The 21,390-nt window shown below is 37.8% G+C and overlaps 1 protein-coding gene across 31 annotated transcripts in view; it reads right to left on the bottom strand.

Annotated features, from left to right (window-relative positions):
- The window catches only part of ABI3BP (ABI family member 3 binding protein), a 262,429-nt gene that overhangs the window by 150,427 nt on the left and 90,612 nt on the right, over window positions 1–21,390 (bottom strand). For all 31 annotated transcript variants that reach the window (XM_082654463.1, XM_082654466.1, XM_082654485.1 and 28 more), the window contains exons 3-4: window positions 19,881–19,949; window positions 15,736–15,868 (exon numbers count right to left, since the gene is read on the bottom strand). In XM_082654463.1, the coding sequence (XP_082510589.1) occupies window positions 15,736–15,868; window positions 19,881–19,949 (202 nt within the window). The remainder of the gene's footprint in view (window positions 1–15,735; window positions 15,869–19,880; window positions 19,950–21,390) is intronic.

The raw sequence follows: 21,390 nt of genomic DNA, 5'->3' as shown, positions 1-21,390 counted from the left end.
CAAAGCTTTCTAACTAACCTCTCTTGTACCAACTTGGTCAGGAAAAATAAAAGTACAGGCAGCTAGGCCTTCTCCTCGGCTTCAGTTAGGTTACCCTCACCAACATTGGCTTAATTGATACTTGTATAATATAGGCAAGTTCTAAATTTTTAAAAGAGACAGTAAACAAGGCTACTTAGCTATAAAGTGGTGAAGTCTATTTTCTTGATTTTAAAGCAAAATATAGGCCTTATGATGATAATACTGTACAACCTAGCACAGAGTATGTACTCCATATATGTTGTGGAACAAATAGAATGGATACTTAGGTGCTCATAGGGTCATTCTAAAATTATAGTTGCTCTAAATGGCCAATGACTCGATCACCAAAATATTCTGATTTAAGCCATTAGGTCTACAATTATATTTTGCAATATGTTGTTGCATAAGAGTTCATTTACCAAACCTCAGCATTCTTATAGAATCAATGCAAATGGAAGGAGAGTTCAATAAATGTCTACATGGTACATTTGCAGAGGGCTTAGGATTTTTAAATGTATTTCCATGTATCCACACAATAAATTCTGAAATGAGCACAGCAAGAATTATTATAGAAGAGAGAGGCCAAGAAGTGCCTAAAGCCTGAGAATCAGTGACAGAACCAGGCAAATGGCTGTTTTCTGACTCATAAGCTAATACCTTCTGTGTTGCATTGGACTATCTACTGCAGGGCTCAGCAAAAGGAGATGCAAAAACAAGGTAAAATGACCCAGAATGGAAGAGAAGTAAAAGGAATCAGAAGTTCTTTTAGCATTACTTAAGGCTTTCACATAATCACAGACTCCCCAATATTGTCTGAGGACATCCAGGATCAAATGTTGATTGCACTTTTTTTCTGTGGTTAATTAAATTTGGACACAAATGCATAGAGAGGCAACAAGTCTACTAAAGACGGAGGTAACAGCCAGTGAATGTCATCAGAGCAGACCTCTGCAAAGCCTGACTAGCAATTTGGATTTTAGAAACAAGGATATCTCACATCCTAATTAAGTGGTAAGCAACTGTTGAGGGCAGTGTTTGGTTCAACTGGTGATATTCTGTGCTTGGGTCTCCCCAAGGGTCTCAAAACTGACAATAATCGTTATTATAACTTAAAAAATACCATAGCTGCTCCAAATGTAATGGAGAAGGCAGATAGTGGCTTGGCGTGGATATCTGCCAGCTGCAAACTAGTAGCATGCCCTCAGGAGGGTCTCTTTGCCCACTTATATATCAAATTTCTACTTTGAAAAAGAGGGGTTGGATTAGACAATCTTTGAATCCTTTCTGTTTCTAAAATTTTATTCTAGCTACAAATTAGACATTCTATTCTAATAAAATACAGAGGCATAACACAGGCTAGAAACCCTAGAGGCAGAAATCCCATAAATAAAATTTATGATGTAAATGGCATTGAATTCTGCCAAGTGGAGAAATTGAATAGTGTCAATAAATTTAGTCCTTTCACAAACTAGCCTGGACTGATGCACACGGTTGGCCAGCTGTGGGACTTTCTATACTTTTTTCAGCAATTCTTTTATTTCTATGTGATTAATTACTATATTTCCTAGAACATCTATTCCACACATCACACATTTTTTTTGCTCTCTTCACATCAAAGGACACTTCCTGACGCCCCACCCCGTTGTCAATATCCTTGCTTCTTGCCTTGCTGAGACTGTGACTGCTGATATAAAATCTGCCCTCACTCCCTTCCTCTCAAAATCTGCCCTCACTCCCTTCCTCTCAAAGTCTCTCTCTCCCCCTTCACTCTCTCCTTGCCCCTCTCCAATTCCAGGGTTCTCCCTTCTTCTAAAAAATAAGTGTCTTGGTAATTTTATTCCATTTTCTTATTCCACCTACTCTGCATCCTTTCTCTTGATTCTTCAAGGACCTTTCTCTGAGTCAAAAAGTTGTTGAACTATTTTCCACTATATCAAAGCAAAACTAAAACTAATACTTCTTATTCCTGCCATTACCTTTTAACACAAGATTTCTCAAAATTAATCTACTTTCTTCTGTTTTCTTACCACTCATAATGCCTAAATCTCTTTGCAGTCTGGTGTCTGACCTGTTAGCACAGTAAAACATCATGGTCAAATCCAATGATTTAATCATCTGTAAACTTCATAACTACTTTAAAATCTACTCATCTTTTCCAAATCTGTTCCTATTCCCGTTGTCTTCACATTCCTTCTCCCTGTGTCCAATCAGTTTTCAAGTCCAGTTATATTTCCCTGAGTGATACCTCTTGCACTTGTCTTGCCTCTACTACTAAGTAACACTTAAAGGCCCAGTTTGGGTTCTTACTATCTCTGGACTCTTAGAATAATTTTCAAACTGGTAAACCATTTCCAAAATCTTTTTAATCACTCACTGCTGGCCTGTTTAAGCTCAAGAGAAAGAAGTTTCTAGTGATTTTAGCGCTATCTAAAATGGAACAGCGTGCCTGAAGTGGCAATTATCACATAAAATAACTAGTATCAAAACTAACAAGACTAGCAGCAAACTCAGTATCATTTCTTTTTTTTCTTTTAAACATCTTTATGGGAGTATAACTGCTTTACAATACCACATTACTTTCTGCTGTATAACAAATTAAATCAGCTATACGTATACATATATCCCCATATCCCTTCCTGCTTGCATCTCCCTCCCAACCTCCCTATCCCACCCCTCTACGTGGTCACAAAGCACCGAGCTGATCTCCCTGTGCTATGCGGCTTCTTCCCACTAGCTATCAATTTTACATTTGGTAGTGTATATATGTCCATGCCACTCTCTCACTTCGTCCCAGCTTACCCTTCCCCCTCCCTGTGTCCTCAAATCCATTCGCTACATCTGCATCTTTATTCCTGTCCTGCCCCTAGGTTCTTCAGAACCACTTTTTTTTTTTAGATTCCATATATATGGTTTAGGATACGGTATTTGTTTTTCTCTGACTTACTTCACTCTGTATGACAGTCTCTAGGTCCATATACCTCACTACAAATAACTCAATTTCGTTTCTTTTTATGGCTGAGTAATATTCCATTGTATATATGTGCCACATCTTCTTTATCCATTCATCTGCTGATGGATGCTTAGATTGCTTCCATGTCCTGGCTATTGTAAATAGAGCTGCAGTGAACATTGTGGTACATGACTCTTTTTGAATTATGCTTTTCTCAGGGTTAACATCACTCTTTTTGAATTACGGTTTTCTCAGGGTATGTGTTCAGGAGTGGGACTGCTGGGTCGTATGGTAGCTCTATTTTTAGATTTTTAAGGAACCTCCATACTGTTCTCCATGGTGGCTGTATCAATTTACATCCCCACCAACAATGCAAGAGGGTTCCCATTTCTCCACACCCTCTCCAGCTTTTATTGTTTGTAAACTTTTTGATGATGTCCATTCTGACTGCTGTGAGGTGATACCTCATTGTAGTTTTGATTTTCATTTCACTAACGACTAGTGATGTTGAGCATTCTTTCATGTGTTGTTGGCAGCCTGTATATCTTCTTTGGAGGACTGTCTATATAGGTCTTCTGCCCATTTTTTGATTGGGGTTTTATTTTTGATATTGAGTTGCATGAGCTGCTTGTATAATTTGGAGGTTAATCCTTTGTCAGTTCCTTCATTTGCAAATATTTTCTCCCATTTTGATGGTTGTCTTTTCGTCTCGTTTATGGTTTCCTTTGCTGTGCAAAAGCTTTTAAGTTTCATTAGGTCCCAGTTGTTTATTTTTGTTTTTATTTCCCTATCTCTAGGAGGTGGGTCAAAAAGGATATTGCTGTGATTTATGTCATAGAGTGTTCTGCCTATGTTTTCCTCTAAGAGTTTTATAGTGTCTGGCCTTCCATTTAGGTCTTCAATCCATTTTGATTTTATTTTTGTGTATGGTGTTAGGGAGTGTTCTAACTTCATTCTTTTACATGTAGCTGTCCAGTTTTCCCACACCACTTACTGAAGAGGCTGTCTTTTCTCCATTGTATATTCTTGCCTCCTTTATAAAAGATAAGGTGACTGTATGTGTGTGGGTTTATCTCTGAGCTTTCTATCCTGTTCCACTGATCTATATTTGTTTTTGTGCTAGTTCCATCCTGTCTTGATTACTGTAGCTTTGTAGTATCGTCTGAAGTCTGGGAGCCTGATTACTCCAGCTCCGTTTTTCTTTCTCGAGATTGCTTTGGCTATTTGGGGTCTTTTGTGTTTCCATATGAAATGTGCAATTTTTTGTTCTAGTTCTGTGAAAAATGCCATTGGTAGTTTGATAGGGATTTCATTGAATCTGTAGATTGCTTTGGGTAGGAGAGTCATTTGCACAATGCTGATTCTTCCAATCCAAGAACATGGTATATCTCTCCATCTGTTCGTATCATTTTTAATTTCTTTCATCAGTGTTTTATAGTTTCCTGCATACAGGTCTTTTGTCTCCTTGGTAGGTTTATTCCTAAGTAATTTATTCTTTTTGTTGCAATGGTAAATGGGAGTGTTTCCTTAATTTCTCTTCCAGATTTTTCATCATTACTGTATAGGAATGCAAGAGATTTCTGTGCATTAATTTTGTATCCTGCTACTCTACCAAATTCATTTTCTGGTAGCATCTTTAAGACTCTCTATGTATAGTATCATGTCATCTGCAAACAGTGACAGTTTTACCTCTTCTTTCTGATTTGGATTCCTTTTGTTTCTTTTTCTTCTCTGATTGCTGTGGCTAAAACTTCCAAAACTATGTTGAATAATAGTGGTGAGAGTAGGCAACCTTGTCTTGCTCCTGATCTGAGTGGAAATGGTTTCAGATTTTTACCACTGAGAATGATGTTGGCTGTGGGTTTGTCATATATGCCCTTTATTATGTTGAGAGTTCCCTCTAAGCCCACTTTCTGAAGGGTTTTTATCATCAATCGGTGCTGAATTTTGTCAAAAGCTTTTTCTGCATCTATTGAGATGATCATATGGTTTTTATTCTTCAATTTGTTAATATGGTGTATCACATTGATTGATTTGCATATATTGAAGAATCCTTGCATTCCTGGGATAAACTCCACTTGATCATGGTGTATGATCTTTTTAATGGCCGTTGAATTCTGTTTGCTAGTATTTTGTTGAGGATTTTTGCATCCATGTTCATCAGTGATATTGGCCTGTAGTTTTCTTTCTTTCTGAAATCATTGTCTGGTTTCGGTGTCAGGTTGATGGTGGTCTTGTAAAATGAGTTTGGACATATTCCTCCCTCTGCTGTATTTTGGGAGAATTTGAGAAAGATAGATGTTACCTCTTCTCTAAATGTTTGATAGAATTTGCCTGTGAAGCCATTTGGTCTGGGGCTTTTGTTTGTTGGAAGATTTTAAATCACAATTTCAATCTCAGGGCTTGTGATTGGTCTGTTTACACTTTCTATTTCTTCCTGGTTAAGTCTTGGAAGGTTGTGCTTTTTAAGAATTTGTCCATTTCTTCCAGGTTGTCCATTTTATTAGCATATAGTTGCTTGTAGTAATCTCTCATGATCCTTTGTATTTCTGCAGTGTCACTTGTTAATTCTCCTTTTTCATTTCTAATTCTGTTGAGTCTTCTCCCTTTTTTCTTGATGAATCTGGCTAATGGTTTATCAATTTTGTTTATCTTCTCAAAGAACCAGCTTTTAGTTTTACTGATCTTTGCTATCGTTTCCTTCATTTCTTTTTCATTTATTTCTGATCTGATCTTTATGATTTCTTTCCTTCTGCTAACTTTGGGTATTTTTGTTCTTCTTTCTCTAGTTGCTTTAGGTGTAAAGTAAGGTTGTTTATTGGAGATGTTTCTTGTTTCTTGAGGTAGGGTTGCATTGCTATAAACTTCCCTCTTAGAACCGCTTTTGCTGCATCCCATACGTTTTGGGTCATCGTGTTTTCATTGTCATTTGTTTCTAGATATTTTCGATTTCCTCTTTGATTTCTTCAGTGATCTCTTGCTTATTAAGTAGTGTATTGTATAGCCTCCATGTGTTTGTATTTTTTAGTTTTCCTGTAATTGATATCTAGTCTTATAGAGTTGTGGTCATAAAAGACACTCGATACGATTTCAATTTTCTTAAATTTACCAAGGCTTGATTTGTTACCCAAGATATGATCTATCCTGGAGAAGATTCCATGAGCACTTGAGAAGAAAGTGTATTCTGTTGTTTTGGGATGGAATGTCCTATAAATATCAATTAAGTCCATCTTGTTTAATGTGTCATTTAAAGCTTGTGTTTCCTTATTTTCATTTTGGATGATCTGTCCATTAGTGAAAGTGGGGTGTTAAAGTCCCCTACTATTATTGTGTTACTGTCAATTTCCCCTTTTATGGCTGATAACATGTGCCTTGTGTACTGAAGTGCTCCTACACTGGGTGCATAAATATTTACAATTGTTATATCTTCTTCTTTGGTGATCCCTTGATCATTATGTAGTGCCCTTCTTTTTCTCTTGTAATAGTTTTTATTTTAGTCCATTTTGTGTGATATGAGAATTGCTACTCCCACTTTCTTGTGATTTCCATTTGCATGGAGTATCTTTTTCCATCCCCTCACTTTCAGTCTTATGTGTCCCTAGGTCTGAAGTGGGTCTCTTGTAGACAGCATATATACAGGTCTTGTTTTTGTATCCATTCAGCCAGTCTGTCATTTGGTTGGAGCATTTAATCCATTTACATTTAAGGTAATTATCAATATGTATGTTCCTATTACCATTTTCTTAATTGTTTTGGGTTTGTTATTGTGGGTCTTTTCCTTCTCTTGTGTTTCCTCTCTAGAGAAGTTCCTTTAGGGTTTGTTGTAAAGCTGGTTTGGTGATGCTGAGTTCTCTTAACTTTTGCTTATCTCTAAAGGTTTTAATTTCTCCATCAAATCTGAATGAGTTCCTTGCTGGGTAGAGTAATCTTGCTTGTAGGTTTTTCCCTTTCATCACTTTAAATATGTCCTGCCACACTCTTCTCCTTGCAGAGTTTCTGCTGAAAGATCAGCTGTTAACCTTACGGGGATTCCCTTGTATGTTAATTGTTGATTTTCCCTTGCTGCTTTCAATATTTTTTCTTTGTATTTAATTTTTGACAGTGTGATTAATATGTGTCTTGGCGTGTTTCTCCTTGGATTTATCCTGTATGGGACTCTCTGCACTTCCTAGACCTGACTATTTCCTTTCCCATATTAGGGAAGTTTTCAACTATGATCTCTTCAAATATTTTCTTAGTTCCTTTCTCTTTCTCTTCTTCTTCTGGGACCCCTACAATTCGAATGTTGGTGCATTTAATGTTGTCCCAGAGGTCTCTGAGACTGTCTTCAATTGTTTTCATTCTTTTTTCTTTATTCTTCTCTGTGACAGTGTTTTCTACCATTTTATCTTCCAGGTCACTTATCCGTTCTTCTGCCTCAGTTATTCTGCTATTGATTCCTTCTAGAGGATTTTTAATTTCATTTATTGTGGTGTTCATCATTGTTTGTTTGTTCTTTAGTTCTTCTAAGTCCTTGTTAAATGTTTCTTGTATTTTCTGCATTCTATTTCCAAGATTTTGGATCATTTTTACTATCATTACTCTGAATTCTTTTTCAGGTAGACTGCCTATTTCCTCTTCATTTGTTTGGTCTGGGGTTTTTTACCTTGCTCCTTCATCTGCTATGGTTTCTCTGTCTTCTCATTTTGCTTAACTTATTGCATTTGAGGTCTCCTTTTCACAGGCTGTAGGTTTGTAGTTCCTGTTGTTTTTGCTGTCTACCCCCCGTGGGTAAGGTTAGTTCAGTGGGTTGTGTAAGCTTCCTGGTGGAGGGGACTGGTGCCTGTGTTCTGGTGGATGAGAGCTGGATCTTGTCTTTCTGGTGGGCAGGACCATGTCCGGTGATGTGTTTTGCAGTTTCTGTGAACTTATTATGATTTTAGGCAGGCTCTCTTCTAATGGGTGGGGTTGTGTTTCTGTCTTGCTAGTTGTTTGGCATGGGTTGTCCAGCACTGGAGCTTGCTGGTCGTTGAGTGGGGCTAGGTCTTAGCATTGACGTGGAGACCTCTGGGAGATTTCTCACTGACTGGTATTACCTGGGGCCAGTAGGTCTCTGGTGGACCAATGTCCTGAACTTGGCTCTCCCACCTCAGCGACTCAGGCCTGACACTTGGTCGGAGCACCAAGACACTGTCAGCCACACGGCTCTATAACTCTGTCCAGTGTAGTTTTTGCTTTGATAATTCTTATCCACATGGAAAATGAAATACATCCCACAGGATTCGACTGGAGGTGTCACTCGCGCAAGTCACAGGTCTCAAGTGATGCACTTTGGCAGGAGTATCACGCAAATGATGCTGTGTTCTTCCTGTTGCATCCTATCGGGGGGTGCACAATTTCAATTTGTTGCATTCCTTGTGATGTTAACTTTGTTTATTTGATTCATTTGATGAAGATGGTCTCTGCCATATTTCCTAGTACTCAGAATCTAAGATCCAGTTGCTAAGTGGGTTCCTTGCTTTGGGATGTTGCAGTCCCTCTCAGTGGATAAACCTGAGATGATGGTGGCTTGGACGAGGGTGGCAGAGGTGGTAAGAAGTGGGGGATTCTGGGGAATTCCCTGATGGTCCTGTGGTTAAAACTCTAAGCTTGCAGTCCCGAGGGTGCAGGTTTGATCCCTGGCCAGGTAACTGGAGGCTCTTGGGAAGAACCTGCTTCTTAACTCATTAAGGTTGTTGGCAGAATCCAGTTTCTTCTGGCTATGGCTCCAAGGTCCTGTTTCCTGGCTGGCTGGGAGCTCGGAGCTGCTCTCTGTTCCTACAGGCTGCCTGGACTTCTTTTTGTGTGCCCCCAAACTCCTCACGCCTCAGTATCATTTCTTGAGTATTCATTGCATGCCAGTGAACATACTCACATTTTACATGTGTCATCTCATTTAATTCTGACAACACTATGAGATATTACTGTTATTACTCCCATTTTACAGATGAGAAAATCAAGGCTTAAAGCATTTAAGTAACCTGTCCAAGGTCACTCAGCTAACAGAGCAGAAGTCTGAACTTAGGTCAGTCTGACCAGAATTTATACCCCGAGCAATCATGCTATGTACCATACCTGGAGATACTCACTGTGACTGACGTCTGTTTGCGAGATGTTTCAGAGGAGGTTCAAGGGCTGAATGGACTAGTTAGATGATTTTTAAAGCTAGTTTTGGACATTCTACTTGCCTATTCATTCATGCATTTGTTGAGAACTACTGTTGTAAAGTGTGATGCTATATTATATGTGTGATGAAAGACAAGTAAGACGCTGGGCATAAATTTTAAAATGAGCTCACAGAATAGGGAAAGAGGCAGGTGTACATTTGCATATGACTAAAGAAGGCAGGATGAAAAGCAAAGCACCTGAGGGTGGCTGGGCATGGCACCCTGAAGCCTGAATTTGTAAAAAGGCTACCTTGTAAACCCCACCTCGGTGGTAGATTTAGAGCAGGAAATCCTACCCAGATCCAGGGAAAGCAGAGTAGGCCAGATTTAAACCCCATGTCAGGAGGATGACTCAAAGATTCCTTGAGATAGATTCTTGGAGAGAATCTATAACCTTTTTTTTTTTTAACCAGCCAGTGGGAACCTGGGGAAGATTCTTCAACAGAATCAACAGGTAAATAAAGTTGAGCAGTAATGAAGGAAGTTAGATTTATCAGCAGTGGAATAATCAGAGAAAAACTGGAGGGAGGAATCTCACTTTGCTGTAGTCCAGATATGAGATAACAAAGGAGTGAACCATGGAAGGAATAGAATGAAGGGGAAAAAAGAAACAGATCAAAGTTAAATTGATGAGACTAGACTCCTTATGGGATATGGGTGACAAGGGAAGTGTAAATAAAAATCAAAACTCAATTTTCAAGCTTGAGAAGAGGGAAGTTAAAGAGATGGAAAAGGAGGTTTTTTTAGTAGTATAGACAACATTGATTTAGTTTGAGTTTGAGGTGCTGAACACTGTCACCTGGTCATCCTAATGAAAATATTCCACAGACAACTAAAAATACACTCTTAGAACTTTGGAATTGGGTCAAGGTCAGAGGTTTAGCATTGGAAGTCATTTACATCCTTATACCACTCCTGCTATTGCTTGTAGAACAGCAACGTCAGAAATTCCTGGGAGGTTTTAGAAATGCACTATCTCAGGTTATTCCTAAGGACTGTGGAATCAGAACCCACATTTTAACAATATCTCCCACATGATTTGCAAGTACGTCAAAGTTCAATATCTCCCACATGATTTGCAAGTATGTCAAACTTTGAGAATCACTGTTCTATATAGAGGTGATAAAGACATGGCTTATAGCTGAGATAAGGAGGATACATAGGTGGACATCCAAGGATATATCTCTATTCCACATTTGAGAGACAGGATAACAAGTAAGCAAAACATAAGAGGAAGAGGGTAAGAGGAAAATTGAAATAAAAATTTCAAAGGAAGAAAGAATTCAAGAATGGGAGGATGGCCAAAATTCCCACAAAGAGGTTTAAAAGGATAAGAACTGAGAAAACTCTACTGGATCTAGCAAATAATTGCTAGATCACCAAGAGAAGTTTCAGTGGAATGGTAAAAAGAGGACCGAAGCCAGTGAAAGAGAATAAAGACTGTGAGTGTGGTAGAGAAGTCAAGAATATGAGAGCACATTAATCTGATAAGTTTTGGAATTAAGAGAAGAGTCTGAAAAGTAGCCTAGAAGATATAACACAGTCAACAGAAGATGTTGTTTGGGAGTAGGGAAATCTTGAGCATGTTTGTAAGCAAGAGGCAGGGCACCAATATCAGTAAAGAGGCAAATGTAAAAGATCAAAGGCTTATGGAATATGGAAGCGACCAGATGATGAGCACTGTCTGAAGTCAGAAACATTTTCCTTGGTAAGAACAGAAGAGAGTTAAAACTAAATGTGGGATGAAGAAACAGTGAGCTGACGGCAAATAGCCTAAATTGTCTTCAGTATTGCAGAAACCAGGATGGATTGGGATACGAAAAGAGTCAGGGTCAGTAGCCAGGATGCTATTCCCAGGATGCAGGGTAAGGTAAGGAGTGTCTGGATTGGAATCATTGACATGGAAATGGAGAAGCAGAAGATAAAGATACTAATATGGGTACTTCTCAAAGGCAAAACCAATGTAACTCAGAGCCTCAATACCTATAGGAAATGAAGAATTTAAAAATTCATGAAGTTTCAAATTATGGAGAGTGAAAGAATTATGATACTTCAGAAAGTAATAGGGGAACTGATATTTCAAGAGAAAAGTATGAGTTCAATTTTGTTCTACGTTTGAAGTAATGGTAAGGCATAAAAGTGAAAATGCTAACATTTTACTGTTTATTCATTCAGTATAAATTTACTGAAGGCCTACTATGTGCCAGATGCTGGCCTGGGGACTGAGGAAACAATGGTGGATTAAGATACCCATGGTCCCTATCCTCACAGAGCTTAAAATTTACATGGCAAGACAAATGGGTAACAAGGCATTGGGCTAAATCAAGTGAGAATTTCCAGACATCAAAAATATTCACTTCTTAACAACTTGGGATAAAGAAAAAAAAAAAGGCAAGAGTCAGCCCGGGACCAGCCAAAAAGGAGGGCCCTCACTGTACATTAAGAGCAAGTAAGTACAATGTGAACGTGTTAGAAAATGTGAAAAGAAAATTCTAAAAGAATCATAAAGCTTTAATAAGTTGGCAAAGGAGTGAGAACTAAGGCAATCTTGAACACTTTAACAAGCTGGAAACGTGGGAAGGAAAAAATATGCTATTAATGGTGAAATAAATTGTGGTTTTAACTCTTCATCTGGGCCAATCTGGAAAGCTTTCTTTTGACCTTAGATATATTGAGGACAAACATGTACATTCTTCCTTTCAAAGCCCATTAAGAATAAAAACTGTAAATTAGGTACATCTACTCTCCAAAGAATGTGAACTCAGAAAAGGCTCTAAAAACATGGGAGAACCATATGGACCCTATGCAAATAGGAATGGAAACATATAACCAAGGATAAAGTGACTCATTAATGTTTCGAAGCTTAAAACAAATAAAACAGAAAACAGAGGTTTTCTCATTAGAAACTCACCACACGAGAGCTTTGATATATAAAGTCAAAAGTCAAAGTATAGGGGCTTCCCTGGTGGTGCAGTGGTTGAGAGTCTGCCTGCCAATACAGGGGACACGGGTTCGAGCCCTGGTCTGGGAAGATCCCACATGCCGCGGAGCAACTAAACCCATGAGCCACAACAACTGAGCCTGCGCGTCTGGAGCTTGTGCTCCGCAACAAGAGAGGCCGCGACAGTGAGAGGCCTGCGCACCGCAATGAAGAGTGGCCCCCGCTCGCCACAACTAGAGAAAGCCCTCACACAGAAACGAAGATCCAACACAGCCAAAAATGAATAAATAAATAAAATGTAAAAAAAGTCAAAGTATAGTGTAAAGAAACCTTTCCAATAACTTGCACTTGCATAGTAATATGCAAATTACTAAACGATGCTATACAAACCAATGTGAAATGATTCTGTTTTAAAAAAAAAACAGAGACTTTACACATAGTGCCAAATATTAGAGTTAAATGGATTAAAATGACATCAGTTGATGTTCCTGTAGCAAGCCAAGGGCATTCAGATTCCAACAGTTTTGTCAGAATATGCTCCTGAAGGAAAACTTGAGCTGTACTAATCTTCTAATTTTCAAGGAGGAATCATTCCCTGTAACTATTATTGCTTACTCTAACCTACTGGATTAATCTAAATTCTAAACAATACCATCTACCTAATCATATGAGGGTGGATTTCTCCAATTCTGCATCTAAGTACACCAATTGAGTTGTTCTGGTGGATTTATTTGGGTGCTTATAATATGTACAGTATTTCCAGAGCTTTTAAATAAGGACTATTATTTTTTCTCAAATGTCAGCTCTTTATTAACTGTTCTAACTAGGGAGAAAGGAGGGATGGGTAAATAAAATTCACAAGGACTCCAAATGCTTCTTTTTGTCATTACCATTTAATTCTTCCCCTTTAGTCATGTCCTAACAATTCCCTATTTCTGTCAAGGATACTTTGATCCTCCCACATACTCACGTTTGAAACTTGGCAAGCATCTTGACATGTTATTATTGAATCTTTTAAAAAACTTCATTCTAGGTAGAATTATTTATTTTAAATATTGTGATTTGATGGGCATGACTCCATCTATTTGATGAGAAGAGCAGAGCCAGGGTGTATGGGCAAGGGGATGAGAGGGTGAGGTATACACATTGTCTGAGTAGCTTGGGGCCTTCAAGTCAATTGCCTTGGATAAAATTCTAACTCTATCCGGGCAACTGTTCCTCTACCTTCTTCATATTCATTATCTCCTTGTGCTGTCAAACCGTGGCAACCTCTATCAATTAGAATCAATCATCAGATAAGTCGTTTCATGGAGGGGTCAGCAGAACCAAGTGAAATTGAAGAAAAGGCTTGAGGACAGGGGAGGAAATTGTATCCAAATCCTGCTATATGAATTTGCAAGTTACTGAACCTCATGGATTTATCAAGCAAGTTGAGTAACCATTAAAATCAGCTACATTTTGTTACAAGAGTATCAGGTCTCCATCCTTCCCTTCTACCCTTCCTGCCCATCCCCTCCCCTCCCTTCTTTGTTTTCCTTCTTTCTTTCTTAGTAAGACTAAAAAAAGGAAAAGAAAGCAACCCTTAAGTGTTTGTTTTCTCAGCACTGGCACCCTGTGAACCCATTAGAAACTGAAGTTATCACAAGAAAGGAAGTTCTTTCAAGAGTCCATTTCCAAACAAAGTAAGTTATGGGTTTAGTAGTGGTTGAAATAAGGAATAGTTCAGATTCTTTGAAACAGCTCAAAATTACTTTTCAAAAAATTTAGTTTTGGCATATCTTCTACGTACTTTTTCCAAGAATTTCTTCCTTCAGAACTATGGACATGTGAAAGAAAATTTAATTTTTTTCTTTCTTAGTTTAGACTTCTTAATCAAAGTCATATGAAAGGTACTTCTGAGAACTTACAAACATTTTAAAGCTCTTTCTTTTCTGTTCAATTAAGACAAATAAAAAGAAATAAAGCACTATAAAAAATAGATATAAAGCAAAAAAAGTACATGAAAATGTTTTCGATATCTTTAGTACAAGGGAAATACATATTAAAATGGTAATGAGATATGACTACACTAGAATAGCTAAAATGAAAAATGTTGATGACACAAAATGCTGGTGCAGATGTGGAGCAACCAGATACTGCTTGTGGGAATTTAAATGGAAAAATTAGGCCAAAAAAAATCAAATATACATCTTCCCTGTGACATAGCAATTCTACTTTTAGGTATTGATCTAAGAGAAATTAAAAGATACATCTACAAGAGTCTTATACAAAAATGTTTATAAAATTTATATTCAAAATAACCAAAAAACAAGACACAATTCAGGTGTCCACCGTCAAGAAAATGGATCAATAAATTCTGAAATATTCACATAATGGAATACTACTCAGGAATAAAAAAGGAATGAACTATGTATACTTGCAATGTCATGAATGAATCTCAAAAAACATGCTGAATAAATAAGATAGACACAAAAAGAGAACATACTTTATGATTCTGTTTATATGGAATTCTAGAGTGGCCAACTCTAGTACTTTCTGGAGTAATGAAAATGTTTTATGTCTTGATGGGGTGTACAGTACATGGTTACACACCTTTTTTTGTAATTGATTAAATTGTACACCTAAGATCTGTGCATTTTACTAGGTTTAAATTATTCCTCAATAACAAAGTTTTTTATGTAAAAAAGTAATGAAACAAATCTTAAACATTTAAGTCACTTTGAGTATTTAAAATTAAAAAAAAATCTTCTAAAATAAAAACTCCTTGGTTGAAGCTTGAAAATTTTGATTGTCAGATGCAAAGTTTTGAATTTTGAAGCTACTGTAGTAAATACTTATGAAAAGCAAATATCATCTTATACCCAGTTTAGAATCATGGTTCAGCATTTATACAGTGCCCAGCACATAGACAATGCCAACTACATATGCTGGATGGATGAATGGCAGTAATTTAAAAATAAACTTAGGTTTTTCTTATTTTGTTCTGCCAAAGAAGATGGTAGCTTCATTTCCAACTGTGCTTTTCCTTGACCTACATTTCTCCATGTGTTCCTCCCTCCAGTTTTCTAAGTCAATGATCCCTAAGCTTAGGTGAAGTTTCTGATTCAGTAGGTCTGGAAACCTGAGAATTTCCATTTTTTATAATTTCCCAAGTGATGTTTATTGAGGCTGACGCTGCTTAGTTTAGGGACCACACTGAGAGAACTACTGTTTTAGCACTTCGTCAACTGACAGATCAAAGATCCATCGTTTTCAAACCAAAGATGAAGCTTTGCAACTTTTAACAGTCTCTACTAAGTGCTTTCAACCTCATCCTCTGATTTTTTTTTTTTTTACACTTATCACTGATAACCCCACTTGCTATTTGGCTTATTTTCCTTTCTAGTTTTTTCTTCAGAAAGAAAAAAATACTTGCATGTGTCTTCTATTCAGATAGGTGTAACTCCCTGAAGGGTAGGGATCCTGACTAATGTATCTTCATTCCCCTTACACCTAGATCAGGCTCTACAGCTAATAGCTGATCTGTAAATACTGATGCTCCTGCCATTTACACATTCTTCTAAAGCATGTGCAGATACTATTGAAAGCAAGTGCCAATTTTCAGACAAAAAACAAAATTTTCCATAATGGTGAACTACCTGTCATTGGGACAGTGACTTGGCAATGTCCAGTCATGGTGAGGGTTGATGAGGAAGCCCCAGGACAGGAAGACTGAGCTTGGTGTCAGAGTGCCAACCACCAGCTGGAGAGGTTTGCGAGATCGTGCTTTACCTGCGGAGGTAACAGACAGGTTAATTCTCGTTAATATTTAGTGTATTTTCTTTTTTAAAAATAATTTTTAAAATATTTATTTATTTGGCTGCACTGGGTCTTAGTTGAGGCATGCGGGATCCTTAGTTGAGGCATGCAAACTCCTAGTTGTGGCATGTGGGACCTAGTTTCCTGACCAGGGATCGAACTGGAGTCCCCTGGAGTGCAGAGTCTCAGCCACTGGACCACCAGGGAAGTGCTTTATGATTTGGGTAAAATAGACAAAGGTAATTTAGCAAGAGATGAAGAATGTGAAAGCATTAAGTTCCTTTTCTTTTTATATAGTGCACAAATATTAATAATGGTTTGCCCATGAATTTAAGCAGGAATCAAATGAAATACCCTTTTGAGATTTGTGTGTGTGTGTGTGTGTGTGTGTGTGTGTGTCTGTGTGTGTGTGTATACTCATATAAACTATATACATTCCTAGTTTTTATTTTCTTGCGAGTCAGGGATGAATATGGAGGAGGTCTTGGCTATTATCAATGAAATAAACACACACACATATAGGCATATATATACATATATATACATATATATATATATACTCAATTTTCTTTTACAGACAAAATAAATTTTGCTTTTTTTTCCCCTGGGACTGTGAATTAGTGTGAAATAACACCTTAGAAAAGAAAGCTTACCATGTAGGTTGCAGGTTATAGTCTTTTTTAAAAAAAACTATTTGGAAGTGTAAAATGCCTTGTGAGACCATTGTAATAGCCTTTTGTTTTTTTACAGTGAGTATCTAAATGGAAAAGGTGCACACATTTTTAATACTGCTGGAAGAGTACGAATAATACAGGAAGCACAGTTATTCTGATAAGACTAACTGGATTGGGGCAATGCTAAGAGTGATGCTGATATACCATTCTATATTCTTTTCAAGTATGTGGTGGGGGTGCAGACATTTGTTTTTTCAAAAATATTTGAAATTGCAGGCATGGGAGGAGAGTGAAAAAGAGGAGGGAAGTTTTTCAACCATGGAAACCAACACTGGCTCATAAAAGAAATCAGGGTACAATCTAATAGGATTAATTAAAAATCCAATGGGACCTAATAAAATTATGCAGCACTAATGTAAAACATATATGCTTTGTATTTCCATTAATTCTCTTTTTCATTTCATGATACTACGTATATTTGCTATAAAAAGAAATTTTATCTTCATCTACTGTAGTGTGAGCCAAACAGCAAAATGGCCTGTGACCTTTAGAAGGTGGGTAGGAGGGTACCCCTTGTATGAGCTTAGCTAAGGTTATCTGAACCAAATACCCTTGAAAATTGTGCCATGACTGTTGCTTCTGTCAGATTTAAGTTGTATAAGTTGTTATTCTAGCGGAAAAGCCCTCTGAAACAAGAATATACACAACCTAGTGGTGGAAAGTTACTTCACTGTGACATAGATGAATTTTTAAAAGATATCTTAAATAATTTTCAAAGATGGTTATTGTTTAATTACTTGCAAACATGCAACTATACTTCTCTGAAAATCTGTCCAGATCCACCTGCAACAGTACCTTATCTATGATTCAAAGGGTTCAAGTTTGGCCCCCAAGGAGGGCAGATTAGAATCTGAGATAAAGGTGGGGGACACGGGTAGCTTGAAAAAGCCCTGAGGTGATTCTGATAAGTCTTTTTCCACCCCTGCGTTGATTTTCACTCACTCACGTAACACAGCTGTCTCATTTTATAGATGAAAAACAAGGCCCAGAGTAGTTTCAAGGTTGTCCAAGGTTAAGATTCAAATCCAGGTCTCCTGAATTATAATCTACTTTTCTTTTTACTATATCACTGGCTTAGCTCACAATGTATGAAGATAATGCCACTTAGAGAAAAAAGGTACATTTTTTTTCCCCAAGGAACCTAAGGTTTACATGATTATCAAATAATTATTTCACTAAGTTTGGATCTTACTTTAAAAATGATTAAATAATTAAAATTTATGTGGCAGATACAAATATAAAATGAATGGAAGCTAATCCATGACTCATTACATCACTCTTAAATGCAGATTATAAAAACAAAAATTATATCTGTTGCCTGAAAGGAAAGGTGGGGTATTATATCCTGAGTGGGATGAAACAATTTCCTGTGTTGGTCATCATACTGAAAAATAATCTCTAAGGCCAGCGTCACAGAAGCCCCCAAATGAAACGAAGTTATAAAATGCTATTAAGTTGTAATCACTCTCTTGACCTTCCTTACTTCTTTTTGTATATTTGTTTTATAATCATATTAAGAAAAAGTTCAGTGACTATGAAGCCAGAATCCCATAAAACCATACTCATGCTTCCTGACTTTATTGTTAAATATTCTGAAATAGAATCTTGAAATATTGATGAGAGTACATTTCTTTTCAAGTGTATGGAAAGCTGCCTGGACGACTACCATTAGTAAGTTGTAAGTACTGATTGAAATTTTCCTTGCACTTCGGGATAATATAAGAGGTCAAGGAAAAGGATCTGTATTTCTCAAAATACTTGACCATTTATTGCTTCTCTAAAAAGAAAAGAAAACCAACAGAAGGAGGGGAGGGGATAGTGGCAACTGATTTCTGGTAACCAGACATGGCTAATACACCTAGGAGACAGAATACAGAGCTGCAAAGGGCGCCTTTGTTCAGTGTATGTGAATATCTGTACGTTCCCCCAACCCTTCTCATCCCTTTAAGAAAGATCCTTTTTTCTGTGTGGCAGCCAGAGTACTGTAAAAGACAAATATGATTAGGAAATAATTATTTTGAGAACAGTTCATATTAGAACATGAAAAAGAAAAAAGTACTATGATCAACTTTATCTAGAGTAGTAAGATGTGACATCAGATGTTAAAAGCATATTTATAGTTCTATCAGTCCTTCGTAATAGCAACGGCTTCCTTATTTGATCTGAGAAGAAATTTTAGCAGTGAAATTGGGACAACATAGGATTTTTTGGGGGGGGCTGTGTTGGGTCTTCGTTGCTGCGTGCGGGCTTTCTCTAGTTGTGGCGAGTGGGGGCTACTCTTCGTTGTGCTATGCAGTGTTCTCATTGTGGTGGCTTCTCTTGTTGCGGAGCATGGGCTCTAGGCACGCGGGCTTCAGTAGTTGCGGCACATGGGCTCAGTAGTTGTGGCCCATGGGCTCTAGGATGTGTGGGCTCAGTAGTTGTGGCGCGCGGGCTTAGTTGCTCCGCAGCATGTGGGATCTTCCTGGACCAGGGATCGAACCCATGTCCCCTGCATTGGCGGGCAGAACGGGCCCATCAGGGAAGTCCCGGGACAACATAGGATTTTAATCTTCCTTAGTCATGCAGAAATGTTTCTACTTTTTTATACATATGGTATCTACTTTCCTGTTTTAAGTCTCCCTAGCCCTGGGAAGATGGGTGTTGCACTGCTGTTTTATGAAAGAAGTCCTATTTTCTATGTTTGACTAAATACAAGAGATTTAGAAGGAAGAGGTGTAAATAAAATCCAAGTTCCAACCCATTTAACACACACGTAAATGAGTTATGCTTTTGAAATGTCAACAGTTTCCTTCAGCAAAGGTTAGACATCAAATTTTGCCCTAAAAAATCTGAAAGGCACAAGAGCGGGCTTTAGTTCACACATTACAAAATAGAGACAGGCCAACAGGAGTTAACTCTAAATGAGCACTTGCTCTGGGCCAGGCCTGTCTTATGTGTTGCGTATTTGTGGACTCATTTAATCCTCACGCAGACCCTACCATACGTCAGAATGGAGGCACAGAGAGGTTCAATAATTTGCCTCAATCCCTGCAGTTTGTTCTGGTGAGGCTGGAAAAGACCCCAAGAGCCTCTCCCACCAGGCTATGCTACTCCCCAAGCAGGGTTGTGTTGACGGGGGTCTGCTGGGCATGGTACATCTTCTAACCTATATTCCTGAGACATCCCCAAGCCACGTGGTCTTTGTGGGTAGAAAAGAGACGAAAAGGCATGCTTTAAAGTTAATTACAAAAAAAAATCAACAAAAATACCTGAGCATGACTTCTTTTGGCTGGGAGGAGGAGCGGGCCGCACGACTATCAGATATTTAGGCTCAGCATCTGGAAACAGTAACATTATTTATCAGTAAGATTCTTTGCGAACAGAGTTCATGACAGCAAACCCATTCCTGAATCAGTGTTCCCAGCTTTAGTCAGCTTTAGTCATCGTAACCACAGCACGGGTGGGTGAGAGGGCCCAGGAATTCAGAAAGTTCAAATTTCTCGGGATAGTCCAGGCCATTAAGTTTTTAAAATGAAAATTAAATCCAGATTTTCAAAACCCCATGGACAGGAGTCAGGGAGAAGTCTTAAAAGAATTATGCTAGACACAGATTTCATGCCACATTTTCATCAGTCCTTTTCTCTGCGAAGAGACTTTTTTAAAAATCAGATCATATTTCTTTTGTTATCCTACTCCTCACAGAGGGTCAGTCTGGTGCTTCAAAGTCAGAGAAGGAAAATCATACTCGTGCAGGACACAAGAGTCTCACCTGTTGAATGATCTGAAATTGCTCACTTTCTCGGGAATCTGAATATTCATAACATCCTACCTATTTTTTTATCCTGTTTGCATTTCAGTCTGTTATCACATCCAATCAATCATTTTCATGAACAATTTTTAAACAAAATCACAATTTAAGTTGGTATAATTTTCACCTAAAATATACCAATGGAAAATAGAGAATCTCTTTTAAAAAGATTTAGGTTTTATGAGGGAAATCTGTGGGCTGGTGTCTTGACAATTTTAAGGTACACAGGTGTCTGTATTCATCAAAACATTGAATAGTAATGACAAGGTCCTACTGTATAGCCCAGGGAACTATATTCAATATCCTGTGATAAACATAATGGGAAAGAATATGAACAAGAATACGTGTATGTATAACTGAGTGACTTTACTGTACAGCAGAAATTAAACACAACATTGTAAATCAAATACACTTCAATAAATTTTAACAACCTAAAAATATAAAAATTAAAATGTGGACAGTAAAAAAAATAAATAAAAATTAAAATATTTAGGTTTTAAATAAAATGATATTTAGACAATCAATATGTGTTAACTCAATCAGGGGCTGATAATTTATCAAAGTTTTTAAAATTGATGTTTTCAAGAGGAATGGTTGGGGCTTCCCTGGTGGCGCAGTGGTTGAGAGTCCGCCTGCCGATGCATGCAGGGGACACGGGTTTGTGCCCTGGTCCGGCTAGGTCCGTGAGCCATGGCCGCTGAGCCTGCGCGTCCGGAGCCTGTGCTCCACAACGGGAGAGGCCACAACAGTGAGAGGCCCACGTACCGCAAAAAAAAAAAAAAAAAAAGAGGACTGGTTGGTCTATACACAGTGTATAAATAAACCAAATACACTCTGGGCATATAAAATAGCATTTTATAAGCAGCTCTATTGGATTAATCAATTGATTGATGGGTACTATCTACAATATTTCTTCAGTAACTCTGGATCCTGGAACTCATTCTACACCACACTTCATCCAGATGCTGTAG

The sequence above is a fragment of the Grampus griseus genome (assembly GCF_964374135.1).
Source record: "Grampus griseus genome assembly, chromosome: 5".
Classification (NCBI taxonomy): Eukaryota; Metazoa; Chordata; class Mammalia; order Artiodactyla; family Delphinidae; genus Grampus; species Grampus griseus.
Note: the sequence above shows the minus strand (reverse complement) of the source record. Positions and strands in the feature narration are given on the sequence as shown.